We start from the raw sequence: 24,039 nt of genomic DNA, 5'->3' as shown, positions 1-24,039 counted from the left end.
GCGGCCGGCGCACTGCGCTGATCCGATGGCAGGAGCCAGGAGCCAGGTGCTTTTCCTGGTCTCCCATGGGGTGCAGGGCCCAAGCACCTGGGCCATCCTCCACTGCACTCCCAGGCCACAGCAGAGAGCTGGATTGGAAGAGGGGCAACCGGGACAGAATGCGGCGCCCTGACCGGGACTAGAACCCGGTGTGCCGGCGCCGCTAGGCAGAGGATTAGCCTAGTGAGCCGCGGCGCCAGCCTCATATCTCAATTTAAAAGCTCTGTTTTGCCTAGTTTAGGCAGAAATTTAAAACACACATTAGCATCTCACTGCCACTCAGTGATGACAGACAGTCATTTATAGGCTATATGTTAAGGGACAGCACCTCTACTACCTGTGGAAGATCCTACTGCCACTGCCCTTGGCACGTGTCCGGCAGCTTGCACAGCCAGCATTTGGTTTAGGATGCCAGTAAGTCCCTCCTCCTTGCCACCTTCGAGATGAGACATCTTGCCACCCTCATCATTCCTTCTCTGCACTTTCTCCCGAATCTAAATCACTCCTAGGCATATCTCATTGGCCAAGCCCAGGCTACTTGACTCTAACATGACTGAAATGGCAACCATGGAAGAGAATTTCTCACCTTATTCTTGGGTGACAGGTCCCAAGGCGAGAAAGTTCTTAAGGGTGTGTGGAGGGAGGGTTTTAAAGTTGCTGAGCAGTGCAAGAACACAAGTGTGTACCAGAGTCCTTGTCCCACTTGGTGGTGACGTGCTTTCGACTGTAATGATGGGAAGTTCTACTGAATTAATGAAAAGCTGAGTTATCAGCAGAACTTCGGAGGAGAAAATGGAGAACAAAACAATGGGATGAGCCGAGAGCTCTCCATTCCTTCACTCACTCAGCACATAGCTTAGATATGTAAAATATCTGTGGTGGCCAGGCAGAGTGCTCAGCACAGAAAGCATAGCCTTGGCAGCTCGTGAACTCTCCGCGCTACATGAACAGACAGGGAGCATAGTACAGTGTGATAAGGAAAGTCTCAGATATGACCTGGGCCACAGAGGGGGACAACTATTAGGGAAAAGTCCCTGCCTTGCCCTTGTATTAACAGATGGAGCGTTCTCTCTTGGAATAGAGAAAGGCCTCTTTTACGATTTGTTGGGAAATACACTCCCCTCCTCCAATTGCTGTCAACTTTATAGGGTAATAAATCGATCGCAGCAGAAGGTGACTTCACTGGCCCCGTCACCTTTGCTCAGTTCTCTTCATGAGTCACTGAAGGGCAGCCGCGACAAAGACAAAAGTAAGGCTATGAGGTGAGTACTTGTCTATATACAGATTTTTCTTTGACCAAGTGGGATCCCTCTCGTAATTTTGCTGATTATCTGCTCTGTTAAGTACTCTGGATACCCTTGGTTTTCTTCTGAACCTGATGTTTTCTTCCCTATTAAGTTGTGTAGTGCATGAAGAAGGGAAATGCATGTGTGTGTGTTGTGTGCGTGCACGCGCATTTGTGTGTTTCTAGCAGGGAATACTTTGAGGGATCCGCGCTCCTGTTCTCTGCGTGGATGACAATAGCTCCTTTGGCTGCTGAGTGTCTGGGAGCGCCCCGGGGTGTTCCTGGACTTCGTGCACTGTGTGCTGGACGGGGGCTGTGTGAAGGTGCCTGCTTCTGATTTATAGCCAGCGCTCCTTGAGGACAGAAATGGCACTTGAAGCAGGAGGCTGATGAAGGTGCTTGCTGTGTGTACCAGAAACCAAGTCAGGAGTGAGGTGTGTGTAGAATGGGCCCCCGATTCCTTCCTCTGTGTGAGATTCCACCGCTGGAGCCTTACCTTTGCAGTCTAGGAGGTGTTGTGACTAGAGTACCTGACTGTCAGGTTAGGACACGGTGGCTCATCCATCAAACACGAATCGTGATGCCTGCCTGATCAATGCTGATAGAGACTTGATGACAGCACAGTATCTTCATGGGGATGGCAGTGAACCCTTCAACATAACTGAGACTAGAAGAGAGACAATTGATGGATTTAGCGTAAAAGGAAATGTAGTTTATAAATTGTGATTTCAATTCCAAGCCTCAGTTTCTCCAAAAGCTAACAGCTCTTCTTAAACCCTTCTTGGCAAGGTGTCTGTGGATATTTACTCCTTACCTCCATTACGCTATTAAAGTGTTCATTTTTTGGATTATTATACAATAAATGAAAGGTAATTATAGAATAAATTAAAGGTTGGCTCAATTAAATATTGAAGCTGTACACTTAAATGACAATATTTGTAGAAATGATAAAAGTAGGGGCCAGCATTGCGGGGCAGCAGGTTAAGGTATAGCCTTCAAAGCTGACATCTCGTATCAGAACGCTAGTTCTAGCCCCAGCTGCTACACTTCTGATCCAGCTCCCTGCTAATGTATCTGTGAAAGAGCAAAAGGTGGCCTAAGGACTCGGGTCATCCTCCACTGCTTTCCCAGGCCACAGCAGAGAGCTGGGCTGGAAGAGGAGCAACCGGGACTAGAACTGGCACTCATATGGGATGCAGGCACTGCAGGCGGTGGCCTTACCTGCTGTGCCACAGCACAGGCCCCTCTACAAAGCACATTAATATGTTAAACACTAATTAAAATTTAAAATAAAGTGAAAAAGGAATAGGACTATCATTATATTAGAGTGGCGTTGAGCAGCAGGAGTATAGGAATTGTAAAATGAGTAGAGAAGCAAAATCAAAAAGCAGAAGGAAGAATTCTTTGTCTACTTTGATCTACAGTTGTTGTGCGTCAGTACTGATTCAGTGTGGTAGGGCACATGGCTGAACAGAGGCTCACAGCTGGGTGAAGGAGATGTGAAAACTTTGATCTCACAGGAGTTTATAGTGGAGAGAAGCATAGGAGATTCAAATGACCTTATATGTTCTGGGTCATTTCCCAAAGACACTGGGAAAGTAGCATGGGTGAACTGGAAAGTGGCCGTGAGAACTAGCAGAAAGAAAGAAGTCAAAACTAAACAAAGCAGTACAGCTCCTTGATCCTAGATTTTCTAAGAAATTGTGATCTTGTCCTCCAAGCTATCAGAACTTGGGGCTGGAGTGTGGTAAGGACAACTTCGTGTCTGAACACGTTGAGTCTGTGGGACTTCCAAGACATTCAGTGGACTTCCAGGCCACTGAATTAGGCATCTAAACCTCTGGGCTGGAAACACAGGTTGGGTTGTCGTATGAAGTTACATGCATCGTAGAGATTGCTCAAGGAGAGTGGGTGGCTTAAAAAGAGGGTTTATTTTAAAATATGCAGAATATCAGCATTTTGTGAAGCAGGAGTCTAGAAGGAAATTGAAAAGGAGCCAGAAACACAGGTAGAAACCAAAACTTGATGATAGCAAGAAATCTGCAGGTGGAGGTTTCAACCAGGAGGGAGTGGTTGATAGAGGCAGGTGATTAAGACAGTGTCCATTGTATTCTGAAAGTAAGTCCCCAGTGGACCTTGACAAAAGGCCAGCAGTGGAATGCAGGAAGTACAAGCCATGCCAGTAATAGGAGTTCATGTGGAAGTACCCTTCTTGAAGATTAGCTAGGAGATGAGAGAGAGACTTGTAGTAGGACCTAGAGAGGAACACGGCATCAGCAGCAGCTTAGGGTGACTGGGATAATTCATAAGGAAGAAAACAGTTCAGAGGAAAAGACAAGTAATGAGAGAAAGAGAGAGGGGATAATCAATGGGAATAATATTTTTGAGAAATTCAGTGACTGTGCGACCTAGAGAACAGGTGCAAGAATTTTACGTAGATAAAAATAAAGGAAAGCTCCTCCATTGAGATCAGAGGGGAAAGGATAAACGTGTAACTGAAGAGGAATGTTTCGGGGGCCTGCAGTGCCGCATCCTACATGGGCACCTGTTGGAGTCCTGGCTGCTCCATTTCCAATCCATCTCTCGGCTGATGGTCTGGGAAAGCAGTAGAAGATGGCCCAAGTGCTCGGGCCACTGCATCCACGTGGGAAACGGGAGAAGCTCCTGGCTCCTGGCTTTGGATTGGCCCAATTCTGGCTGTTGTGGCCATTTGGGGAGTGAACCAGCAAATGAAAGACCTCTCTCTCTCTCTCTCTCTCTCTCTCTCTCTCTCTCTTTCCCTCTCTCTGTAACTCTGCCTCTCAAGTAAATAAATAAATTTAAAACAGGAATGTTTTACAGAGGGGCTTGAGTTGAAAAGCTGCAAAATGAAATACTTGCTGCAGAATAATTACTTTCTCAGTGACACTTGAGGTGATAATTAGCGAGAATAAGAGCGTAACTGGAGAAGGCTGAACTTAAAAAGAGGAATAAATTTTTAAAATGCTGCTGTGAAAAATGAGAGGAGTTGCTAGATCATCAGTCAGTGTGTAGGCCCAGCATTTTTGGTAGATTTTGATCCCCCGTGGTAGCCACACTGAGCCAGGTCCTTCAACACAGAGGCAGATGTCTGGATCAGTGCTTTCATCATTTAGATTCAGGTGGCAGATAGGGGAGCAAGGAAGATAAGATCAACTGCAAGTTAAATAATAACTATTGGGGCCGGTATTACGCCATAGTGAGTTAAATTGCTGCCTGTGATGCTAGCATCCCATGTGGATGCTGGTTCATGTCCGGGCTGCTCCACTTCTGATCCAGCTCCCTGCTAATGAGCCTGGGAAAGCAGTAGAAGTCGACCCCAGTACTTGAGCACCCCACCTATGTGGGGGACCCAGATGAAGCTCCTGGCTCCTGGCTTCAGCCTGGCCCAGCCCTAGCTGTTGCAGCCTTTCATGGGGTAAACCAGCAAATGGAGGCTCTCTCTCTCTCTCTCTCTCTCTCTCTGTAACTCTGCATTTAAAATAAGCAGATAAATCTACAAAAAAATTGAAGAGCTATTGAGACAATATCAGGGATAAAAGTCAGGAGAGGCAGAGAGTAGAAAAGGAATAGAGGCTTTGATGTGATGCGTCATCCAAACAAAAAAGCTAAGATGACCTTCCAAGCATAAAGTTATTTATATCAAGTCTTAGAATTGCAATTCAGGGGGCACAATTCCAGTGGAAACTGGAATGAGTCCCATTAGTGAAGGATTTAGAGGGTCCTTTTCCAGGTACAAAGAGAATTTAAGTGAATGACATAGGTTATTTGTCAAGAATCATAATTGGAGGATAAATCCATTTCTGTAGCCAACAGGTCTAGTATGGACCAGCTCAGATCAAACCATTGTTCTAGAAAAATGCTTTAATTTATACAACCTTTAGGATATTCCTTATCTGCAAGTACCCAGAGCAGTCACTACAGCACAAGATTGGGTCTGAGTCACAAAATGGAGACATTGTTACCAACTTTCACAGGTCAAGGAATAAGGAAAATTGAAGTGAGCCATCAAGGAGTAAAAGAATAAAGCTCATGACCAAAGTGAGAAGCAAGGTGTGAGGTTTCAAGTATGAAATAAACCTGGAGGATGGCCAATTCCAGGGTGTAGCTAACATAGCAGGTGATGGAAATGGGGTGGCAATGAATCTAACCAACGCTGAGTACTGTCATGAAACTTTGAGGTATATGATGATGCTATATTTACTACAGTTAGAGCAGAAAAATGAGAATACTTTCAGAATCTCCTCTCATTTAAGAAACACAAATACATTTGGCCAGTGTTGTGGTGCAGTGGGTTAGGCTACTGCTTGTGCTGCCGGCATCCTGTATCTGAGTGCTGCTTCAAGCCCCCAGTGCTCTGTTTCTGATCCAGCTCCCTGTTAATGTGCTTGGGAAGGCAACAGGGGATGGCTCAAGTACCTGAGCCCCTGCCACCGACGTGGAAGACCAGGATGGAGTTCCCGGCTCTGTCTTTGTCTTGGCCCACACCTGGCTGCTGTGGCCATTTGGGGAGGGGACCAGTGAATGGAAGATCTCTTTCCCTGTCTTTCTGTCACTCTACACACATATTTTGAAAAGGAAAAAAATAAGCACCACAAACACAAAAAGGCAAACAGCCCATCTGGTACTAAGAAAACCAGGAAAAGAATTCAAGCTCTGGGGCCGGCATTGTGGTATAGCAGGTAAAGCCACTGCCTGCGATGCTGGCATCCGTGTGGGTGCTGGTTCATGTCCCAGCTGATCCACTTCTGATGGCCTGGAAGATGGTCTAAGCGTTTGGGCCCCTGCCGCCCATGTGAAAGACCCAGATGAAGCTCTTGGCTCCTGGCTTTGGCCCGACCCAACCTTGTCCATTGCAGCCACCTGGGTAGTGAAACTGGAGATAGAAGACTCTCTCTCTCTCTCTCACTCTCTCTCTCTCTCTCTCTCTCCCCTTCTCTCTCTGTAGTTTTGATTTTCACATAAATAAATAAATCTTTTGAAAGAAGAATTTACGTTCTTTGATCCCCAGTTCAGGACATCTTCCAATAGAGTAAATAAATAAAAATTGGGGTCACTGTATGATTTTCAGGATTACTGTGAACCACTGAATTTATAAGAGCTTGTTTGCTGTGAACACACCAGCAAGCATTATACTGGGGATCAGGATCAAGTTCAGTTCTGTTGCCAAATTCTTCAAAGGATCAGTGACCTATTATACACCTCAGAAGCAGCTGTGAGTATTGGTTTGCTACTTTCACTATTTGAGCACACTGTTCTTTTTACTGCACAACGTAGGTGAGAAGATCCAAGTGGAATCTACAATGGCTTTGCGAGCCGTGTCAACCTGTCCTCTCTCTTTAGTGTGTCATTCTACTTCCTCTGTTCCTCCAGTTCTTTATGTCTGATGTACTTTTCCTTGGACATTATAAATCCTTAGCAGATAAAAAAGGCAAGAGCCCTAGAGGTGTTGGGTGCACAAACTAGAGTTAATTGGAGATGCTATGATGAGTGAAAACAAATGTTCTCTGGATTATGTAAAGAGAAATGTAGATAATCAGTGGTATCATGGAAGTGAGTTCACAATGCTTATGTATCCTCTTACATCGATGGGATTTTATGGTTGGTTTTAATCCAGTTATCTGTGTCTATCTAGATGGCAAGGAAGCTCAGTTTGTTGGAAGCCCTTTTGATTGCCTTCGATGTAATTGTAGTCATCGCAGATGTCCTCTTGCTGATTCTCCTACTGGAAAACCCTTCAGGTAAGAGACAGGCTTGGCTGATGAACTGGAAGGATGGGTAAAGGAAATTTCTTGTATATGAAGAAGGAATCATTTTATTTCTTCACTCTTCAGCACGTCACTGCAGCATTCAAAGTGCATATCTATAATTTAAGCCAGTCTCCAAAAGGTGTTCCCTTTTCTGCAACTAAACCTTAAATGATAATGATATTCAGAGTCTCCCCAGCCTTATTCAGTGCAGTTTTAACAGGATGCTTACCTAAGTATCTGTGCCTCAGTCCAGAGTCATGTAATAATAGAGCCTTCAACAACAACAACAAAACAGTTAAGGTCACAGTGTCCAACTACATGACGTTATGGAAAATGAAATTAGATTATAGGGAGTTGAAGACAAAGTTGACCTAAATACACCAATCGCAATTAGGCTGCAGTTCATAGTATGATTGAATAGCTCTGATTTCTTCACAGATCCCTCTGAGGTTATCAGAAACTGTTCTATTACACACACACAGAGGATCAAACAAGTGCCTTCTCTTCTGCTCACATATTATGCTTAAATAATAAAATTGCATGCATAATACAAAAATCTATTCTCTTTAAATTTATTTGACAGATAAAGTTAGACAGTGAGAGAGAGAGAGAGACAGAGAGAAAAGTCTTCCTTCTGTTGGTTCACCCCCCAAATGGCCGCTACGGCTGGTGCTGGGCTGATCTGAAGCCAGGAGCCAGGTGCTTCCTCCTGGTCTCCCATGCAAGTGCAGGGGCCCAAGCACTTGGGCCATCCTCCACTGCTTTCCTTGGCCACAGCAGAGAGCTGGACCAGAAGAGGGGCGACCGGGACTAGAACCCAGTGCCCATATGGGATGATGCCATTGCTGCAGGTGGAGGATTAACCAAGTGAGTCATGGCACCGGCCCTAATAAATTCTTTTTTTAAAAAAGAGGAAATGGAACACTGATACATAGTATACCATCAATGAAATTCAAAAACATTTTGCTAAGTGAGAGAAGCAAGACACAAAAAGGTAACATAATTTAGGTTTCTGTGTATATGAAATGTTCCAAATAGGTAAATTCACAGTGATAAAAACAGGTTAGGGTTTTCCAGAGACTGGGAGGCAGTGAAAATAGTGACCACAGATGGATATGTCATTCCTTTTCGGCGTGATGGAACTATTCTGGAATTAGAATGATGGTAATTTGCTGTACAATTCTGTAAAATACTAAAGACTATCAAATTGTACAGTTTAAAAGGGTAATTTTATAGTATGTGAATTATGTCTGTAAAAAACTAGACAAAATCCAAAATAAGTGTTATACATTATATGCAAATATAAATACCAGCTACTAGTGACTTGTTCGATGGAGAGTTGGTGGAAAGTCTGTAACATTGAAAGCTTCATTCCTGGAGCTGTGATTATAGTACCTGTTTTTAACTTTTCTATGCAGATTCTTCATTTACTCCGGAGTGCCCCGAGATCTCCCAATCAGAAAGGATAGACTGTGCACCTGGCCGGGTGGTGACAGAGGTCAGAGAACATCTCTCCATTTCCATTCTTTGTATGTTGTCGAGGTTCATCTAGCATGTTTTTGAGTTTCATCAATATTTGTGCATGTTAGATTATTCTTTGTATGGCTGAATGGTTTTTCCTTCATTTGAGTGTATCAGGCTGCTTTTTGTTACCAAAATAAAACATCTGAAATGGGGTAACTTTACAAGAGAAGAGGTTTATTCCACTCACAGTTGTAGAGGCTGAAATTCTGAACAGAATGGAGCCGGTTCTGGCCAAGGCGGACTCCACAATCAACGGCAGGAGTGTGTGTGGGAGGTAGGAGCCCATCTCAGCACAAGAAGCTGGAGAGTGACTCCGGGGTCAGATTTAGGCTTTTATAACAACTTTTTTCTTGTAAGAACTCACCTAGGAGATCAGGGAGTGCTCCCTCCTGAGGGCTATGCCCCAGTGATATGTGGGACTCCCACGGATCCCATCTCTTAAAGTTTCCATATTATCTCTTGGCATCGCAATGGGGACCAATATTCCAACATATGTACATTTAGGGGACCCTAAAAAACACAGCCTGTTTTCTTCTTTGTTTTATAACAATAAAGTGCCTTTTTCTTTGTAAATTTCCAATATGATTTTAGCTAGTTTATTCACAAGGCAATATGTAACTATAGTAGGCTTAAAGAAATGAACCTTTCTGGAGAACAATTTTAGCTAAAGATAAGAATTAGCACTCAGCCGGTGCTGTGGCTCACTAGGCTAATCCTCCGCCTGTGACGCCGGCACCCCAGGTTCTAGTCTCGGTCGGGGTGCCGGATTCTGTCCTGGTTGCTCCTCTTCCAGGCCAGCTCTCTGCTGTGGCCCGGGAAGGCAGTGGAGGATGGCCCAAGTCCTTGGGCCCTGCACCCGCATGAGAGACCAGGAGAAGCACCTGGCTCCTGGCTTCGGATCAGCACAGCACCGGCTGCAGCACATCGGCCACAGTGGCCACTGGGGGGTGAACCAACTGCAAAGGAAGACCTTTCTCTCTCTCTCTCTCTCTCTCTCTCTCTCTCACTGTCCACTCTGCCTGTCAAAAAAAAAAAAAAAAAAAAAGAATTAGCACTGCAATAAAATACTGAATTTATAAAGGGTGGAATTATCGGTTTTGGAAGAAGTTTGCTACATATCATTTATAGAATGTACAGAGAAGCTACTGAAGAGATTCTTAGCTCAAATGGAAGTTGCACTGGATAATTTCCCAGGAAATTTTCAATCCTTTAATTCTGTTAATAAGTAATGACTTGATTCATAAGTGATATGAAACTATTTGGAAGGTGGCTAGAGAGTTCTCTTTGGAAATTTTGGTGTTAAGGACAGAACAGACACTAGGAGATGTTGCGAATCAACACTATAGTTCGGCCGGCACTGCGGCTCACTAGGCTAATCCTCCACCTTGCGGCGCTGGCACACCGGGTTCCAGTCCCGGTCGGGGCGCCGGATTCTGTCCCGGTTGCCCCTCTTCCAGGCCAGCTCTCTGCTGTGGCCAGGGAGTGCAGTGGAGGATGGCCCAAGTGCTTGGGCCCTGCACCCTATGGGAGACCAGGAGAAGCACCTGGCTTCAGATCAGCGTGATGTGCTGGCTGCAGCGGCCATTGGAGGGTGAACCAACGGCAAAAGGAAGCTTTCTCTCTCTCTCTCTCTCACTGTCCACTCTGCCTGTCCAAAAAAAAAAAAAAAAAAAACACTATAGTTCAAGCCTGAGTTTATGAGCATCTCTGTTATTGAGAGGACCGTAGAAGTAGAAAAAATCCTTCTCGTGTGGCTCACAGAAGTTGACTCCCAAGTCTTCTGTCCCATATGTACATACATACATGGAAGAATGTGGAGGTTGAAAGATTGTGAAATAATTATCTCCGAAGTTGGACCTCTGGTGCCTGGGACTGGTATTGTGAAATAATTATCTCTGAAGTTGGACCTCTGGTGCCTGGGACTGGTAGTGGCTGAAACCACACAAAGGGGTTTCAGGGAAGACTGTACACACAGGTGCCCCGAATGCCTGCTGGTTTTGATGGGGATCGGTAGACTTTGAAACCATTACGACAATGAAACTAAACTTTGACCGGCGCAGACGTCAGTTTCGGAGCTGTCAAGGTACCCAGTGTCTGCCTGACTCAGGCCATCCGGAACCCCCTCCAGCATTCTCTGTTACAATGGGGCAGGAAAGTCAGTTAGACACTAATAAATTTGGAGACTTAACGATTATCATGCGATTGTTTTGGTTCTTTTATAGGTATAAAGCAGTGATTTTAGTTATATTCATGTGAGATTTTTCAGAGAAACTGAATCAGATGTGAGCATCTAAAATATTTTTCACAACAAGTACTGCACTTCTTTCGAAGGGGTGGCATTGTGATATGGGCTTGTGTTGTTGCTGTTTGGGTCACACAGACTCTACTGAATACACTTCCTTAATGAGAAAGATTCATACGTTACAGTTATGTACAGAATAAAACGGGAAAATGCTTGATCTTTTCTTTCTACCTCCAAGTCCCCACCTGAGGATAAAGTCGGTAGCCTAGTGACAAGCCCTTTGCCTTCTCCTGGTCGTTCTACGCTTCGGCATAGAATCTACATGTGTGTATACACACACTTTGTGTCTGCTTTAACACAATTTTATTATATATTTCCAACTTGTTTTTAATTTTGACATTTAAATTTAATGCATTACTACACTGTTAAAATATTCCAGTTCCGGCCAGCGCCGCGGCTCAATAGGCTAATCCTCTGCCTTGCGGCACCAGCACACCGGGTTCTGGTCCCTGTCAGGGTGCCAGATTCTGTTCCGGTTGCCCTTCTTCCAGGCCAGCTCTCTGCTGTGGCCCGGGAGTGCAGTGGAGGATGACCCAAGTGCTTGGGCCCTGCACCCCATGGGAGACCAGGAGAAGCACCTGGCTCCTGCCATCGGATCAGCCCGGTACGCCGGCCGCAGCGGCCGTTGGAGGGTGAACCAACGGTAAAGGAAGATCTTTCTCTCTCTCTCTCTCTCTCTCTCTCTCACTCACTGTCCACTCTGCCTGTCAATAAATAAATAAATAAATAAATAAATAAAAATATTCCAGTTCCTTGAAATATGACTTTCTCTGTAAGCATTGTGAAACTCACTAAGAATTCTTAATTTTGAACCATTCTGTCTTTTACTACTTGCAAGTTTGCTTTCCCTATTTCAATAGACTAAAACATTTAAATCATTAAAATTTTGTACATCGATGTTTTTAAATGAAATTTCTTCATACATTTTTGCTTCCTGTTTATCTAGACTGTAGTTACTGGGTTTGTTACTGGAATGACCACCCAGATTTCATAAAATGGATCAGGAAAATGCTGTTCCTTTAACCGTATGGGCAAGGCATCATCTTTTAGATAAAGTTTCTTAACTATTACAATTTTTCATAGTTACATTTCAAGTTTTCTGCAGCTTCTTATCAAATTTTAATTACTTAATATTATATTGCATAAAGAGTCATTCAGGCCGGCGCCGCGGCTAACTAGGCTAATCCTCCATCTGCAGCACCAGCACACCGGGTTCTAGTCCCGGTCGGGGCGCCGTATTCTGTCCCGGTTGCCCCTCTTCCAGGTCAGCTCTCTGCTGTGGGCCAGGGAGTGCAGTGGAGGATGGCCCAAGTGCTTGGGCCCTGCACCCGCATGGGAGGCCAGGAGAAGCACCTGGCTCCTGCCATCAGATCAGCGTGGTGCACTGGCTGCAGCGCGCCGGCCGCTGCGGCCATTGGAGGGTGAACCAACAGCAAAAGGAAGACCTTTCTCTCTGTCTCTCTCTCTCACTGTCCACTCTGCCTGTCAAAAACAAACAAACAAACAAAAAAAAAGATTCATTTGGAGTTTCACATTCCTTGGCAAATATTTATACAAATAGTTGTTTATAACTTTTACCCATGTTAAAAATCCTGTTCTCATTTTCCATTTTTGTTTCTAATCTTTTTTAAAGCTTTGTTTATTTATTTGAAAGGCAGAGTTACAGAGAAGCAGAGGCAGAGAGAGAGAGAGAAAGATCGTCTGCTGGCTCACTCCTCAGATGGCCACAACGGCCAGAGCTGCACCAATCTGAAGCCAGAAGCTACTTCTGGGTCTCCCATGTGGGTGCAGGTGCCCAAAGACTTGAGCCATCCTCTGCTGCTGTCCCAGGCCATGGCAGAGAGCTGGATCAGAAGAGGAGCAGCCAGGACTAGAACCCACCTATATGGCACTGCAGGCGGTGGCTTGAGCCACTATGCCACAGTGCTGGCCTCTGTTTCTAATCTTGTCTCTTTCTATTTTTGTCAAAATTGGACTTGCTAAGGGATTTTATTTCCTTGCTCTTTTCTCAGTTAGTGAAGGGCCAGCAGGGAGCTGGACTTGGGGGCTGGATTGGGAGTCAAACCCAGGCACTCACATTTGGAATGTGGACTTTCTAACCCAGATGTGGGATTTCTCTGCCTAGAACACTGCCCTACTGCTTACCTGTCGAACCCTTCCTGGTGCCTCAGGCCTGGACTTAGCTTTCACTCACCTGAAACTCTTCCTACTTCACTACCAACCTGCCAGCTCAGGTTCAATGCTGGTGCGTCTGTTCTCTCCACTCTAGGTACTGTTAGAACACTAATATCATCAGACTTTGTTTTCAAAATCCTTTAAAAATTATTTACTTTTTTTTTTTTTAATTTGAAAGAGAGAGACACACAGACAGGCAAGCAATGATAGATCTTCTGTTTGCTGGTTCATTTACCAAATGCCAGCCACAGCTGGGACTAGGCCAGGTCAAAGCCGGAAGCCTATAACTCAACCCGGGCTCCGTGTGGGTGTCAGGGCCGCGAGTACTAGAGCCATTAAGCCATCCCCTGCAGCCTCCAATGGTGCATGTTAGCAGGAGGCTAGAATTGAGAGTGGAGGCAGGACCGAAACCCAGTACCCTGTCAGGGACACAGGCGTTCTAAGGGGGATCAACCTCTGTGCCAAAGGCCTGCCCTTGTAATTGCTTTTGTAATTATCTGGATTTCCTTACACTGTAAGTTTGCTGAAGGCAAACCTGTGTTGTTTATGTCTGGGTTATCAGTTCTTTGGCACACAAAGTCGCGTATTGAGAGGTTGGGTGAACGTATGAACCAGGGAAGAACAAGTGAGTGAGTGTGTCGCGTATCTGAAGTTCTCCTTGGAATAAGACGGATGCGGAAGAGCAGACCAACACCTCTCCTTCGTTTTGCATCATGTGAGCTCTGTGCATTGTTACAGGAAGTCTGCAGACAGCAGCTGAAGTGCTGCTGGAGCCCTGTGGCCGATGCAGCTGTCCCCGTGTGCTTCTTCCCCAGGAACTGGGGCTACGAAGTCAGCGACGGCATCAGAGACACAAGCACAGGTGAATCTTCCCCGGGTGGCGCCCGAGGACGCTCGCTGTGGCCCGGGGTAAACCGACTGCAAGATCCATGCTGAAAGCCACTGGCTCTTGCTCTCTCTCTCTCCCTCCACCTTCCACCCTTAGGTTTCACTGCTCAGCTGACAAGGGTGCCATCCCCATCTCTGTTTGGAAATGATGTCCTCAACGCTCTCTTCACGGCTGAAAATCAGACACCCAGTCGTTTTCGCTTTAAGGTTGGTCTGGAAGTGCCACCGAATTCCAGTCTGGAGAAAGCAGTGCCCCACTCCCGGCTTCCTTCATTTCCCATCATGCTCCTGCAGGGGCAGGAGACGCCTCTGTCCCTCTCCTTGGGAATCGCTGGGGGGATGGGCAGGAGGACACATGATTGGGTGATTTCTTCCTGCAGATCAGCCCCCACAGGCTCAAGAATCAGCACCTATTCTTGCCGGGGTGCATTGGAGAGGGACGTCTTTTGGAGTTCTCTGAGGAGGTGGTCTTACCTGGAGTTGTCCCGTCTGCTTTTCTTCCGACAGATCACCGATTCCAATAACATGCGCTACGAAGTCCCTCATGAAAACATTAAGACGCTTAATGGGACTGCTGATCCTTCCAGTCTGAGCTATCGTGTGGAGGTCACGGATAAACCCTTCAGCCTCAAAATACTGAGGACAAGCAACCAGCGAGTCTTGTGAGCATCTCACGTCACTCATCTGACTTACTGTGGCTGGGCAGGGAGCTAAGTGTGGCTGGGAAAATGTTTGAACTGCAGAAAAATGTCTACAATTTCAGTGTAAATAATTAGTGCCGGTAATCTGTTTTGATTGTAAAGAACATGAAAATGTAGTAGATCAGTTTAAGTTATGTAACACATACACACACACATAGAAGTATCAATATGCGTGTGGTTCACACATATTAGACAAATAGGAAATTTTATTGTTCTGAATTATCATGCATTCTGGTACTCATACTTTATTGTTCATCACTCCAAATTATTACTTCCTGTGACTCTTAGTGTCCAGCACCTAAGAACGGTTTGAGGTTAAACCACAAGTTCTCCTGGAGAAAATGCAAGCGTCAGTGTCTGCAAACCTGTGTCCACCTTGCGGCATGAGCAAACACCAGTCAGCTGTGTGATCTTAGGCAGCATGCCTGGCCTCATCACCATGAGTTTTCTGGTCTGTAAAGAGGGGATACAGATACCCTCTTCTGCTAGGAGCAATGAGAGAATATTTGTAGAGCACCCAGAGTGGTGGTTAGAACACAGTAGATGCTCAGCTAACAGAGTCCCGTTTGCTCTCGCTCCCCATCCTGACTCCCTGTGTCCTCTTAACAGTGCTGTGTTCTTCTAGATTCAAAGAACCTAGAGAGGCCGTCAAAGGCGGCATGAGAATTCATAGCACCTGAAACCGCTGATCCCAGGTGTGTGTGGACAGCAGCTGCCGATTCCCTGGCAGACACAGCTGTTGGTGACTCTTGCTCTTACCCTATGGCCTAGGTTGGACACGAGCATTGGGCCCCTCCAGTTTGCCCACCAGTACCTCCAGCTGTCGTTCCGACTGCCTAGCGCCAACGTGTATGGGCTAGGGGAGCATGTGCACCAGCAGTACCGCCACAACATGACCTGGAAGACCTGGCCCATCTTCACCCGGGACACCACGCCCACGGCGGTGAGGCCCCCTGCCTGCTGCTCCTCACTCTCCTGCAGCATGGCGGCCTGCGGAGACTCAGCAACATCTCTGCTGCCCGCTTTCAGTGTGTCTGTGCTGAGAAACACCTGGGCTTGGGGTTTACCAATTCACAATTAGAATTACAGAATTTAAAAAAATGCTCGATGGAACATACAATTTAATGATTATATTAAAGCCTCATTTATACATTTGTATATACTAGACAATAATTCTTCAAAACAACTATGTCTTTAATAATTAAATGTAGACCTTAAAAAGGAACTACTCTTTTAAATTACTATGAAAGAATTTCTAAACACTCTGTTTTTATTATTTTTTTATTTGACAATAGAGTTAGACAGTGAGAGAGAGAGAAAGGTCTTCCTTCCGTTGGTTCACTCCCCAATTGGCTGCTACGGCCGGAGCTGCGCCGATCCGAAGCCAGGAGCCAGGTGCTTCTTCCTGGTCTCCCATGTGGGTGCAGGGGTCCAAAGACTCGGGCCATCCTCCACTGCCCTCCCGGGCCACAGCAGGGAGCTGGACTGGAAGAGGAGCAGCTGGGACTAGAACCGGCGCCCATATGGGATGCTGGCACTGAAGGCGGAGGATTAACCAAGTGAGCCATGGCGCCGGCCCCATGCTTTTAAAAAATTGATCTTAATTGTTGAGAGTACAGAAGGAGAGGGAAACACACACACACACACACACACACACAGAGAGAGAGAGAGAGAGAAAGAGAGAGAGAGAGAGATCATTTTCATATGCTGGTTTATTTTCCAAATGCTCACAACATCTGGGGCTGGGTCAGGGTCTCAGAACTTCATCTGGATCTCCCACGTGGATAGTGGGGACCTAAGTACTTTAGCTGTCATCTGCTGCCTTCCGTCACCTGTGTCTCCCAGGGTATGCTTAGCAGGAGCTGGATTAGTAATGGAGTCTGGACTTGATGCTGGGTATTTCTCTCAGGTTTCCCAAGCAGCAGCTTGACTGCTATGCCACATGCCTCTCCATGGCTGTAATTTTTTTTTTTCACAGAGTTAGACAGTGAGAGAGAGAGACGGAAAGAAAGGGCTCCCTTTCATTGGTTCACCCCCCAAAATGGCCACCACGGCTGGAGCTTCGCTTGCCAGGAGCCAGGTGCTTCCTCCTGGTCTCCCATGCGAGTGCGGGGGCCCAAGCACCTGGCCCATCCCATCGCTGTAATTTTAAAGCCAGTCTGGGCCATTGGTCTTCCATATGCTGCATGTCAAGCTGATTATTTTTCTCTTCCTCCATTGCAATTTATCATTATCGGTACTATCGCCTTTTTTCTTCCTCCATTGCAATTTATCATTATCGGTACTATCGCCTTAAAGGAGTTAAGACTGTGACACCACCTCACAGGGAACCTGTGCAACCTCCTCCATGTTTTAATCTCATATATCTTATAGCACCTTTATTTACACACATGCGCGTTATCTCTTTCCTTACCAGTGCTCGTCATAGCCTTGTGGCAGGTTTCATATCTTTCTTAAAGCTTCCTTACTGCTTATTGTATGTTTATTCTATAGCTTACATAGAAAATACAGTTAGACATAAAAAAATTTAAATTGCCCACAGCACAATCACATTCTAAAAATTTTGATCACAGCAAATAGTTTCAAAATTAAAAAAAAAAAGTTTTATTGAGGTATGATTTGTGTGCGTAAAAGTCACCTGTTGGAAGTGCATAATTCAGTGATTTTTAGTACATTGACTGAGTTGTCAATCATCATAACGTGGTTTTACAACCTTGTCATCACCCTGGTGGGATTCCCTGTGGCCTCCTCTGTTCCTGTCCCAGTGCCTACTCCAGCCCCAGGCACACTCTGTTCTGTCTCTACTGTAGGTCACTTTTCCAGACATTTCGTGTAAATGAAATCATACAACACATGATATTTTGTGCCAGCAGCAGTTCTGAGGTCTGTTCATGCTATAGCGTGCATTAGTATTTCCATTTCTGATTATTGAAAAATATTCCGTTATATGAATGCACGGTTTATCCATTTGTTAGTTGATGGTCATGTTTCAATGTCTTTTTGGCACAAATGTTGACCAAGAACATATTCTGCATGGCTTTCTATTTTATTTTTAGGGTGAATAAAGACATGTTAAACACATAACACCAATATTTTTGTTCATTGACAGGGCATGATTAACTTGTATGGAGCTCATACCTTCTTCTTGTGCCTAGAGGACACCAGTGGCTTCTCGTTTGGAGTTTTTCTGATGAACAGCAATGCCATGGGTAGGAAGTGCCTTTTTGTATTGCATGGATGTTACGTTCTGAGACGCAGTTGTCACCATACCCCAGTTTTGGAACAAGTCCTTGAGTGTTTTTCTAGCAAAATACTTTTATGGTGGTATCACTATTTAACAGAATGCTTATTGAATGTACAACACGTCTGTTGAAACTGGAACCTGAAAGCAGACGAACCTGTCCAATAATCCAGTTCATGCTTAAAGCTATTTTCATAGCAAATTACTTCAGGCTTCAGAGGTCTCTTTCAATGTGCTATTTCCCTCAATATTCTGTAGATAATAAGACCCACTGGTGTACCCTCCCCAAGATGCCTGTAGCTCTGAAGCCACGAGGCTGTGTTCTGTAGACTGTTTCTGATAGTCCATTCTTAACGCGCTCCAGAATCTTCCTCCTGCAAGTCCTGGATTGATGGTACTTAATACGTCTTTTTTAATTATTTAAAAATACCCAGTTGTAGTTAAATTCATCAAATAAGATTTAAATTTTTTCTTTAGGCTTAAATCCCTTTTGTATGTTCATATTAAAATATAGTTTGTTTCTTTCTCTCAAACAACGAAAGCAAACTCCGTTATCTACTGTTGTCTTAGGATTCAATCTACTGATGCACTTCGGCAGTCTTCCAATGCAAACACACTTGTGATTTTTCATCCCTTTCAGAATGAGAACTGGGATTTAGGTAGCTTAAGCATTTTTATTGCAGAGTAAAGTGTGTTTCCAACCATGAGATTCTGATCACTGTCCTGCTAATCCTTTCAGAGATCACCCTTCAGCCTGCTCCTGCCGTCACTTACCGAACAATTGGGGGCATTCTCGACTTCTATGTGTTCCTGGGAAACACTCCAGAACAAGTGGTTCAGGAGTACTTGGAGGTATGGCTTTGCATTTAGGTAGGCATTGTTTATTGCTGCTGTGTCAACCACCTTATAAATTAACAAGAGAAGAAGGAAAGTTAGTTGTACTGTAGCTCTTACTTCATTGTATCATAATCATGTCCAACAACTGTGTTCCACTGGCCTTCCTCCTGAAAAGGATTCTATTCTGTTCATCTTTGTTTCCTATATATGTAGCACAGGTCCTGAGATACAGTAAGTACTCTGTAAATTTTCTGTGAATGAAAAAAAAGTTAAGGTGTATAGAATATAAATGCTGGGATTGTGAGCCATCCTTCCTTTTTTTTTGGTTTATTTTGATGACATTTTTTGGGTTCTTTCTTCATGCTAAAGGGGCATTGTGCAAAACTGGAGAAATGCAAAACTATGTCAGATACTTTCTTGCTTTCAAGGAAATCATAATGTACATGTGATCAGTATTCCAAAGACTTAAGATCGTAAGTCATCAAAGCTTATTCATTCACTGAAGAATTAAAAATTCAGTGAAAAGTAACTATGTGAAAGGAACTTTGTTAGCTGTTTGTATTTGATTCAAGCCAAAGAACAGGGGGGGGTCACTTTAGATACTATTTAGCCTAAACTTCCTACTTTATAGATGAAAAGTTCAGGTCCATAAAGATGAAGTATTTCATACAAAATAGCACATATTGGCAGATGAAGTATGATTCTGCACGCTAAGGAATTTATGATCAGTTAGGAGAAACATGACACAGCCTGACAAATTAGAGCATGCCGTATCTTATAGTAACTGGCTTGCACAATGTACAGATAAACTTAGGGGAATTCAAAGGTGTGAGAGGAAATATCCTTACAATAAGGGCAGGGCTCTTAGGGAACAATCTGAGACGCGGCTGTTTCTGGACTCAGAGTGCTGGCCCTAGCCACTGGAAAATCTTGGATTCTAAACATATGCTAGTATTTCTTCACTCATCATTCTCTTGATCCCATCAGTATTATTCCTTTGTCTTTAGCGTTGCCATTACTGAAGTTATATTAGACATATAGTTTTTCCTTTAAGCTCTATGAGAGTAGGAACTACAACTGCTTTGTGCCACTATATCCCACTAATATAGCTACGTGAGCCCTTGCTATATTGTAAAGACTCAGAAAGTACTAATTTTTTTAAGATTTGTTTACTTGAAAGAGTTAAGCACAAAGAGGGAGAGAGGAGAGAAGAGAATTAGAAAGGAGAGAGATCTTCTATCTTCTGATTCATTCACCAAATGGCCACAACGGCCAGGGCTGGGCCAGGCTGAAGCCAGGATCCAGAAGCTGGGAGTTTCATCTGGGTCTCCCACACGGGTGGCAGGGGCCCAAACGCTTAGGCCATCCTCTGCTGTGTTCCCAGGTACATTATTAGGGAGCTGGATCAGAAGTGGAGCAGCCAGGACATGAACAGGTGCCCATGTGGGATGCTGGCATGGAGGGCGGCATCGTAAGCTACTACACCACAACACGGTCCCAGAAGATACTTAGTCAGGAATGAATGTTACTGCTTTCCCTGCAAAATAACATACTTTTCAAGCACTTCTGAAAGTCCTGTTATTGTCTGTTCTTGCAGTTGTTGAGAATATATTTAGGTTCCTAGTGAAGAAAGCTATAAATTTGTGGACTTTCACACAGTACCCTAGGAGAATACTGACCGGAGCTTTACGGAAGATGGACGGAGCTCGTGTCTCAGTATTTGACATAATGCCACAGAGAGCGTTTATTCCAAAACCTCACATGCTTTGCTTCTCCTTGCAGTTGGTTGGGCGGCCATTCTTGCCTTCCTACTGGAGTCTTGGGTTCCAGCTTAGTCGAAGGGATTACGGAGGCATCCATGGATTGAGAGAGGTGGTAGACCGGAATCGCAGAGCTGGGATTCCCTATGTAAGTTGGGACTTTTCTTATCACGCCTTAGGCATCAATTCCTACCCTTCATTTTTTGTATCAAATTTATGAAGAAAAATACAGATAGGCTTATTGTCAGAAATGTGCATACTAAATTACCTACAGAATTATGGAAAGTGTAGAGTTATGGAGCCCACTGGATATGGTTGGACATTTTAGCTTTACCACTTCATTGCTGTTGTCATTGTTGGGCTAGTTAATTAACATCTCTGAATCATAGTTTCCACCTTTATAGGAGAGAATCTAAGACTTACTTTGGCTGCTAATAAGGAATGCCTCACACTATTCGTGTAAAGCACCGTGCACAGACGATGAACTATCACGTTAGCTGCTGTTTTCTAAGAGAAAGCAACACCTGAGGTGACGTGGGCAATAAGAACTGATGATTATTTTATGACTTCTAGTGAGTGAGCTTATCACAGTGACCTTGTGTACTGCTGAAGATGTACCAGGAGGTGATGTTAAAAGTCAAAGGCTGCAAAGGATTTACAATGTTCAACGTCCACCAGTAAATCAAAAGATGATTCTTAAGCATATATCACTTAATGTGCTCCTCCAGGATGTGCATAAGATGTGGATAATGTAGTTATCAAAGTGAGATAGTTTGGACTAATCCTTGAACTTTGGATATTTGGTGCAGGCATATGTGTGTTAGCATCTGAGGGACGATTGTGTGGGTAGAAATGACTTCGGCCTGGAATAGGATTCTTCATTCGCTCTAAGAGCAGGGATGAGGGCAGGCAGGGAGAACAACTTTTGCAGTGAGAAAACAGATGCCCACTGTGTTGCCTGGTGTTAAGGGGAAATTGTGTTTGGTTTTACTTCTCCCATATGCACTATCTGCCAAAACCCCGCTCTAGGAAGCCAGACAGATAATTGGCAATGCCTGTGTTGTCTGGAAAGACTGCTCATGTCTCCAAGTGGCCCGCATTTAGCACTATATAGCACTATTTTGCAAATGAGGAAATGAAGATACTGTGTGGTTAATGACGTTTCCAGGTCACGCAGTGTAGGGCGGCATGATCAGAATTCAAATGCAATTCCTTTGACTACATGTGGAGCGGGTTCCAAGCTCTCCTGTCTCTGATGGAAGGGCTATTTTGAGGTGTTGCCAGTTCAAAAACAAATGGACTTTTCGTCCCTGGATGGCTTCTTTCCCTCTATGGACTGTGGAGGACACATGGGTCCTAAATGACTGTCCATGATGAGAGAGATGATAGCACATAGGGCAATGGCCCAGACCTCATTTCCCTGCAGGCCAGTAAGCCGAGGTCTGCTCGTGCGTGACTGGTGAGAAGCACACGGATGACTTCTGTTTATGTTTGAGCTGTGTGGCAGACGGGTGTCAAAGGAACACCTGGAGTCCAAAGGCCTCACCAAAGCCCAGTCAACCCCCTCCTCCCTACCAAGCACGTGACTTTGAGAATCGTCACTCAGCCCTTCACATCCGAGCCTCCTCACTAAGACTGACACCTGCCCCTCACAGACTGGTATGAAAATTCAAAAAGCAGTTTGAGAGTTTGATGAATTAAAACCGTCCTTCCCACACTTGTCACAATCTCTACTCTAGCAGTTTAGTAGGGCAAACAGACCATTTTCTCCTCTTACGGTATATTCTGACATCATGTTTGGGGGTCAAGTTATAACATTACTAATATGTTCAGTCAAACACACATGTGAAAAGCACTGGCTCTATATCAGGCATCCAAGCTCTCATGGTACACAGCTGGACAGGATGTCCTCAAGTTCCTCTCAATGCCTTTGGACGTGCGTCTCTCAGGAATAGAAGGTAGAATTGCAACCTAAGAACAGCAGCGTTTTTCCAAGAGGATTTATTTATTCCTAAGAGGTAGTTGAACCCTGGAAGTTCAAGGCTCATGACAAGATATGGCCTCAAAGCAGTCATACTTCCTATCAGTACAGTGATTTTCCTAGCTTCTGACTGACCAGACTTAGTTATCTTTCAGGATGTCCAATATTCTGACATAGACTACATGGATGGAAAGAAGGATTTCACTATTGATGAAGGAGCTTACCCTGGTCTCTCAGATTTTGCCAAGGAGTTACATGACAATGGACAGAAGTACATGATTATTATGGTATGCTCAAACAAATATGGCTTTTATCTCTTTCAAGGTGCGAAGGAAAATTACAATAATAAGATTTATATTTTGTTTCCTTATTAGAATCCTGGCATCTTCAGGAGCCCTGAGTACACAGCCTATAACAATGGAAGCCTAAAGAGAGTATGGATCTTGGATAACCATGGCTTTGCTGTTGGGGAGGTAATTTCTCAAAGATAAGAGTGAATTACCAGTTTGCATTCCCACCAGCAGTGGGTCAGTGTCCCTTTTCCCCCACATCCTCCCCAGCATCTGTTGTTGGTAGATTTCTGAATGTGAGCCATTCTAACTGGGGTGAGGTGGAACATCATTGTGGTTTTGATTTGCATTTCCCTGATTGCCAGTGATCCTGAACATTTTTTTATGTGTCTGTTGGCCATTTGGATTTAATAAGATCGGAGTTTGTGAACTTCAGAGGCTTCCATAGCCTTGGCAACTCATGACAAGAGCCTCAGGTGATTACTGATGCCATAAACAAGAGTGTCAATTGTTAAATCAACAACAGGAATCACTGTGCACTTACTCCCCATGTAGGATCTCTGTCCTTAATGTGTTGTACTATGTGAATTAATGGTATAACTAGTACTCAAATAGTACTCTATACTTTGTGTTTCTGTGTGGGTGCAAACTGTTGAAATCTTTACTTAATATATACTAAATTGATCTTCTGTAAATAAACATAATTGAAAATGAATCATGATGAAGAATGGGATGGGAAAGGGAGTTGGAAATGGGAGGGTTGCGGGTGAGAGGGAGGTTATGGGGGGGAAAAGCCACTATAATCCAAAAGTTGTACTTTGGAAATTTATATTTATTAAATAAAAGTTTAAAAAATAAAAATAAATTAAAAAAGTGAATTAAAGTCATTTTGGGAAGTTTGTACTTTTGGTATGGAGAAGAGTTAAAGACAAATTGCAATACCACTACTGTTTTCATGAGAGTTTCTTTTATTATTATTTTTAAACCAATAGTTGTAATAACAAAATATTAAAATTTTGAGGATTTTAAAAAGCTAGCTTCTGACCTGGTAATACTACATATTTATTGTCTTGGAAAGAAGCAACATTTTGAGACAGGGAGGCCTTAAGTAGTGGAATTTACTTCTAATTTTATATTGCTTCTCAATTAGAGGAGTTACACTTGCCAGAATTTTGAGCAATTCATCTCCTAATTGGCCTGATACACTGAATTTTTACTTGTTTTTATAGAAAAGCATATAAGTTGGCT

The 24,039-nt window shown here is 44.2% G+C and overlaps 1 protein-coding gene across 3 annotated transcripts in view; it reads left to right on the top strand.

The window, feature by feature from the left end:
- The first annotated feature begins 1,228 nt into the window (after positions 1-1,228).
- The window catches only part of MGAM2 (maltase-glucoamylase 2 (putative)), a 98,021-nt gene continuing 75,210 nt past the window's right edge, over positions 1,229-24,039 (top strand). For 2 of the 3 annotated variants that reach the window (XM_070071389.1, XM_070071391.1), the window contains exons 1-12: positions 1,229-1,301; positions 6,978-7,083; positions 8,511-8,590; positions 13,832-13,955; positions 14,079-14,188; positions 14,489-14,643; positions 15,454-15,625; positions 17,792-17,891; positions 18,663-18,775; positions 20,543-20,668; positions 22,657-22,788; positions 22,876-22,974. In XM_070071389.1, the coding sequence (XP_069927490.1) occupies positions 6,978-7,083; positions 8,511-8,590; positions 13,832-13,955; positions 14,079-14,188; positions 14,489-14,643; positions 15,454-15,625; positions 17,792-17,891; positions 18,663-18,775; positions 20,543-20,668; positions 22,657-22,788; positions 22,876-22,974 (1,317 nt within the window). In that variant the 5' untranslated portion in view covers positions 1,229-1,301. Of the gene's footprint in view, positions 1,302-6,417; positions 6,558-6,977; positions 7,084-8,510; positions 8,591-13,831; positions 13,956-14,078; positions 14,189-14,488; positions 14,644-15,453; positions 15,626-17,791; positions 17,892-18,662; positions 18,776-20,542; positions 20,669-22,656; positions 22,789-22,875; positions 22,975-24,039 lie in introns of those variants that run through there. The other variant, XM_070071390.1, reaches the window with a different exon arrangement.

Source organism: Oryctolagus cuniculus, chromosome 3 (assembly GCF_964237555.1).
Source record: "Oryctolagus cuniculus chromosome 3, mOryCun1.1, whole genome shotgun sequence".
Classification (NCBI taxonomy): Eukaryota; Metazoa; Chordata; class Mammalia; order Lagomorpha; family Leporidae; genus Oryctolagus; species Oryctolagus cuniculus.
The sequence above is the reverse complement of the archived record's forward strand: the minus strand, read 5'-3'. Positions and strand labels throughout refer to the sequence as shown.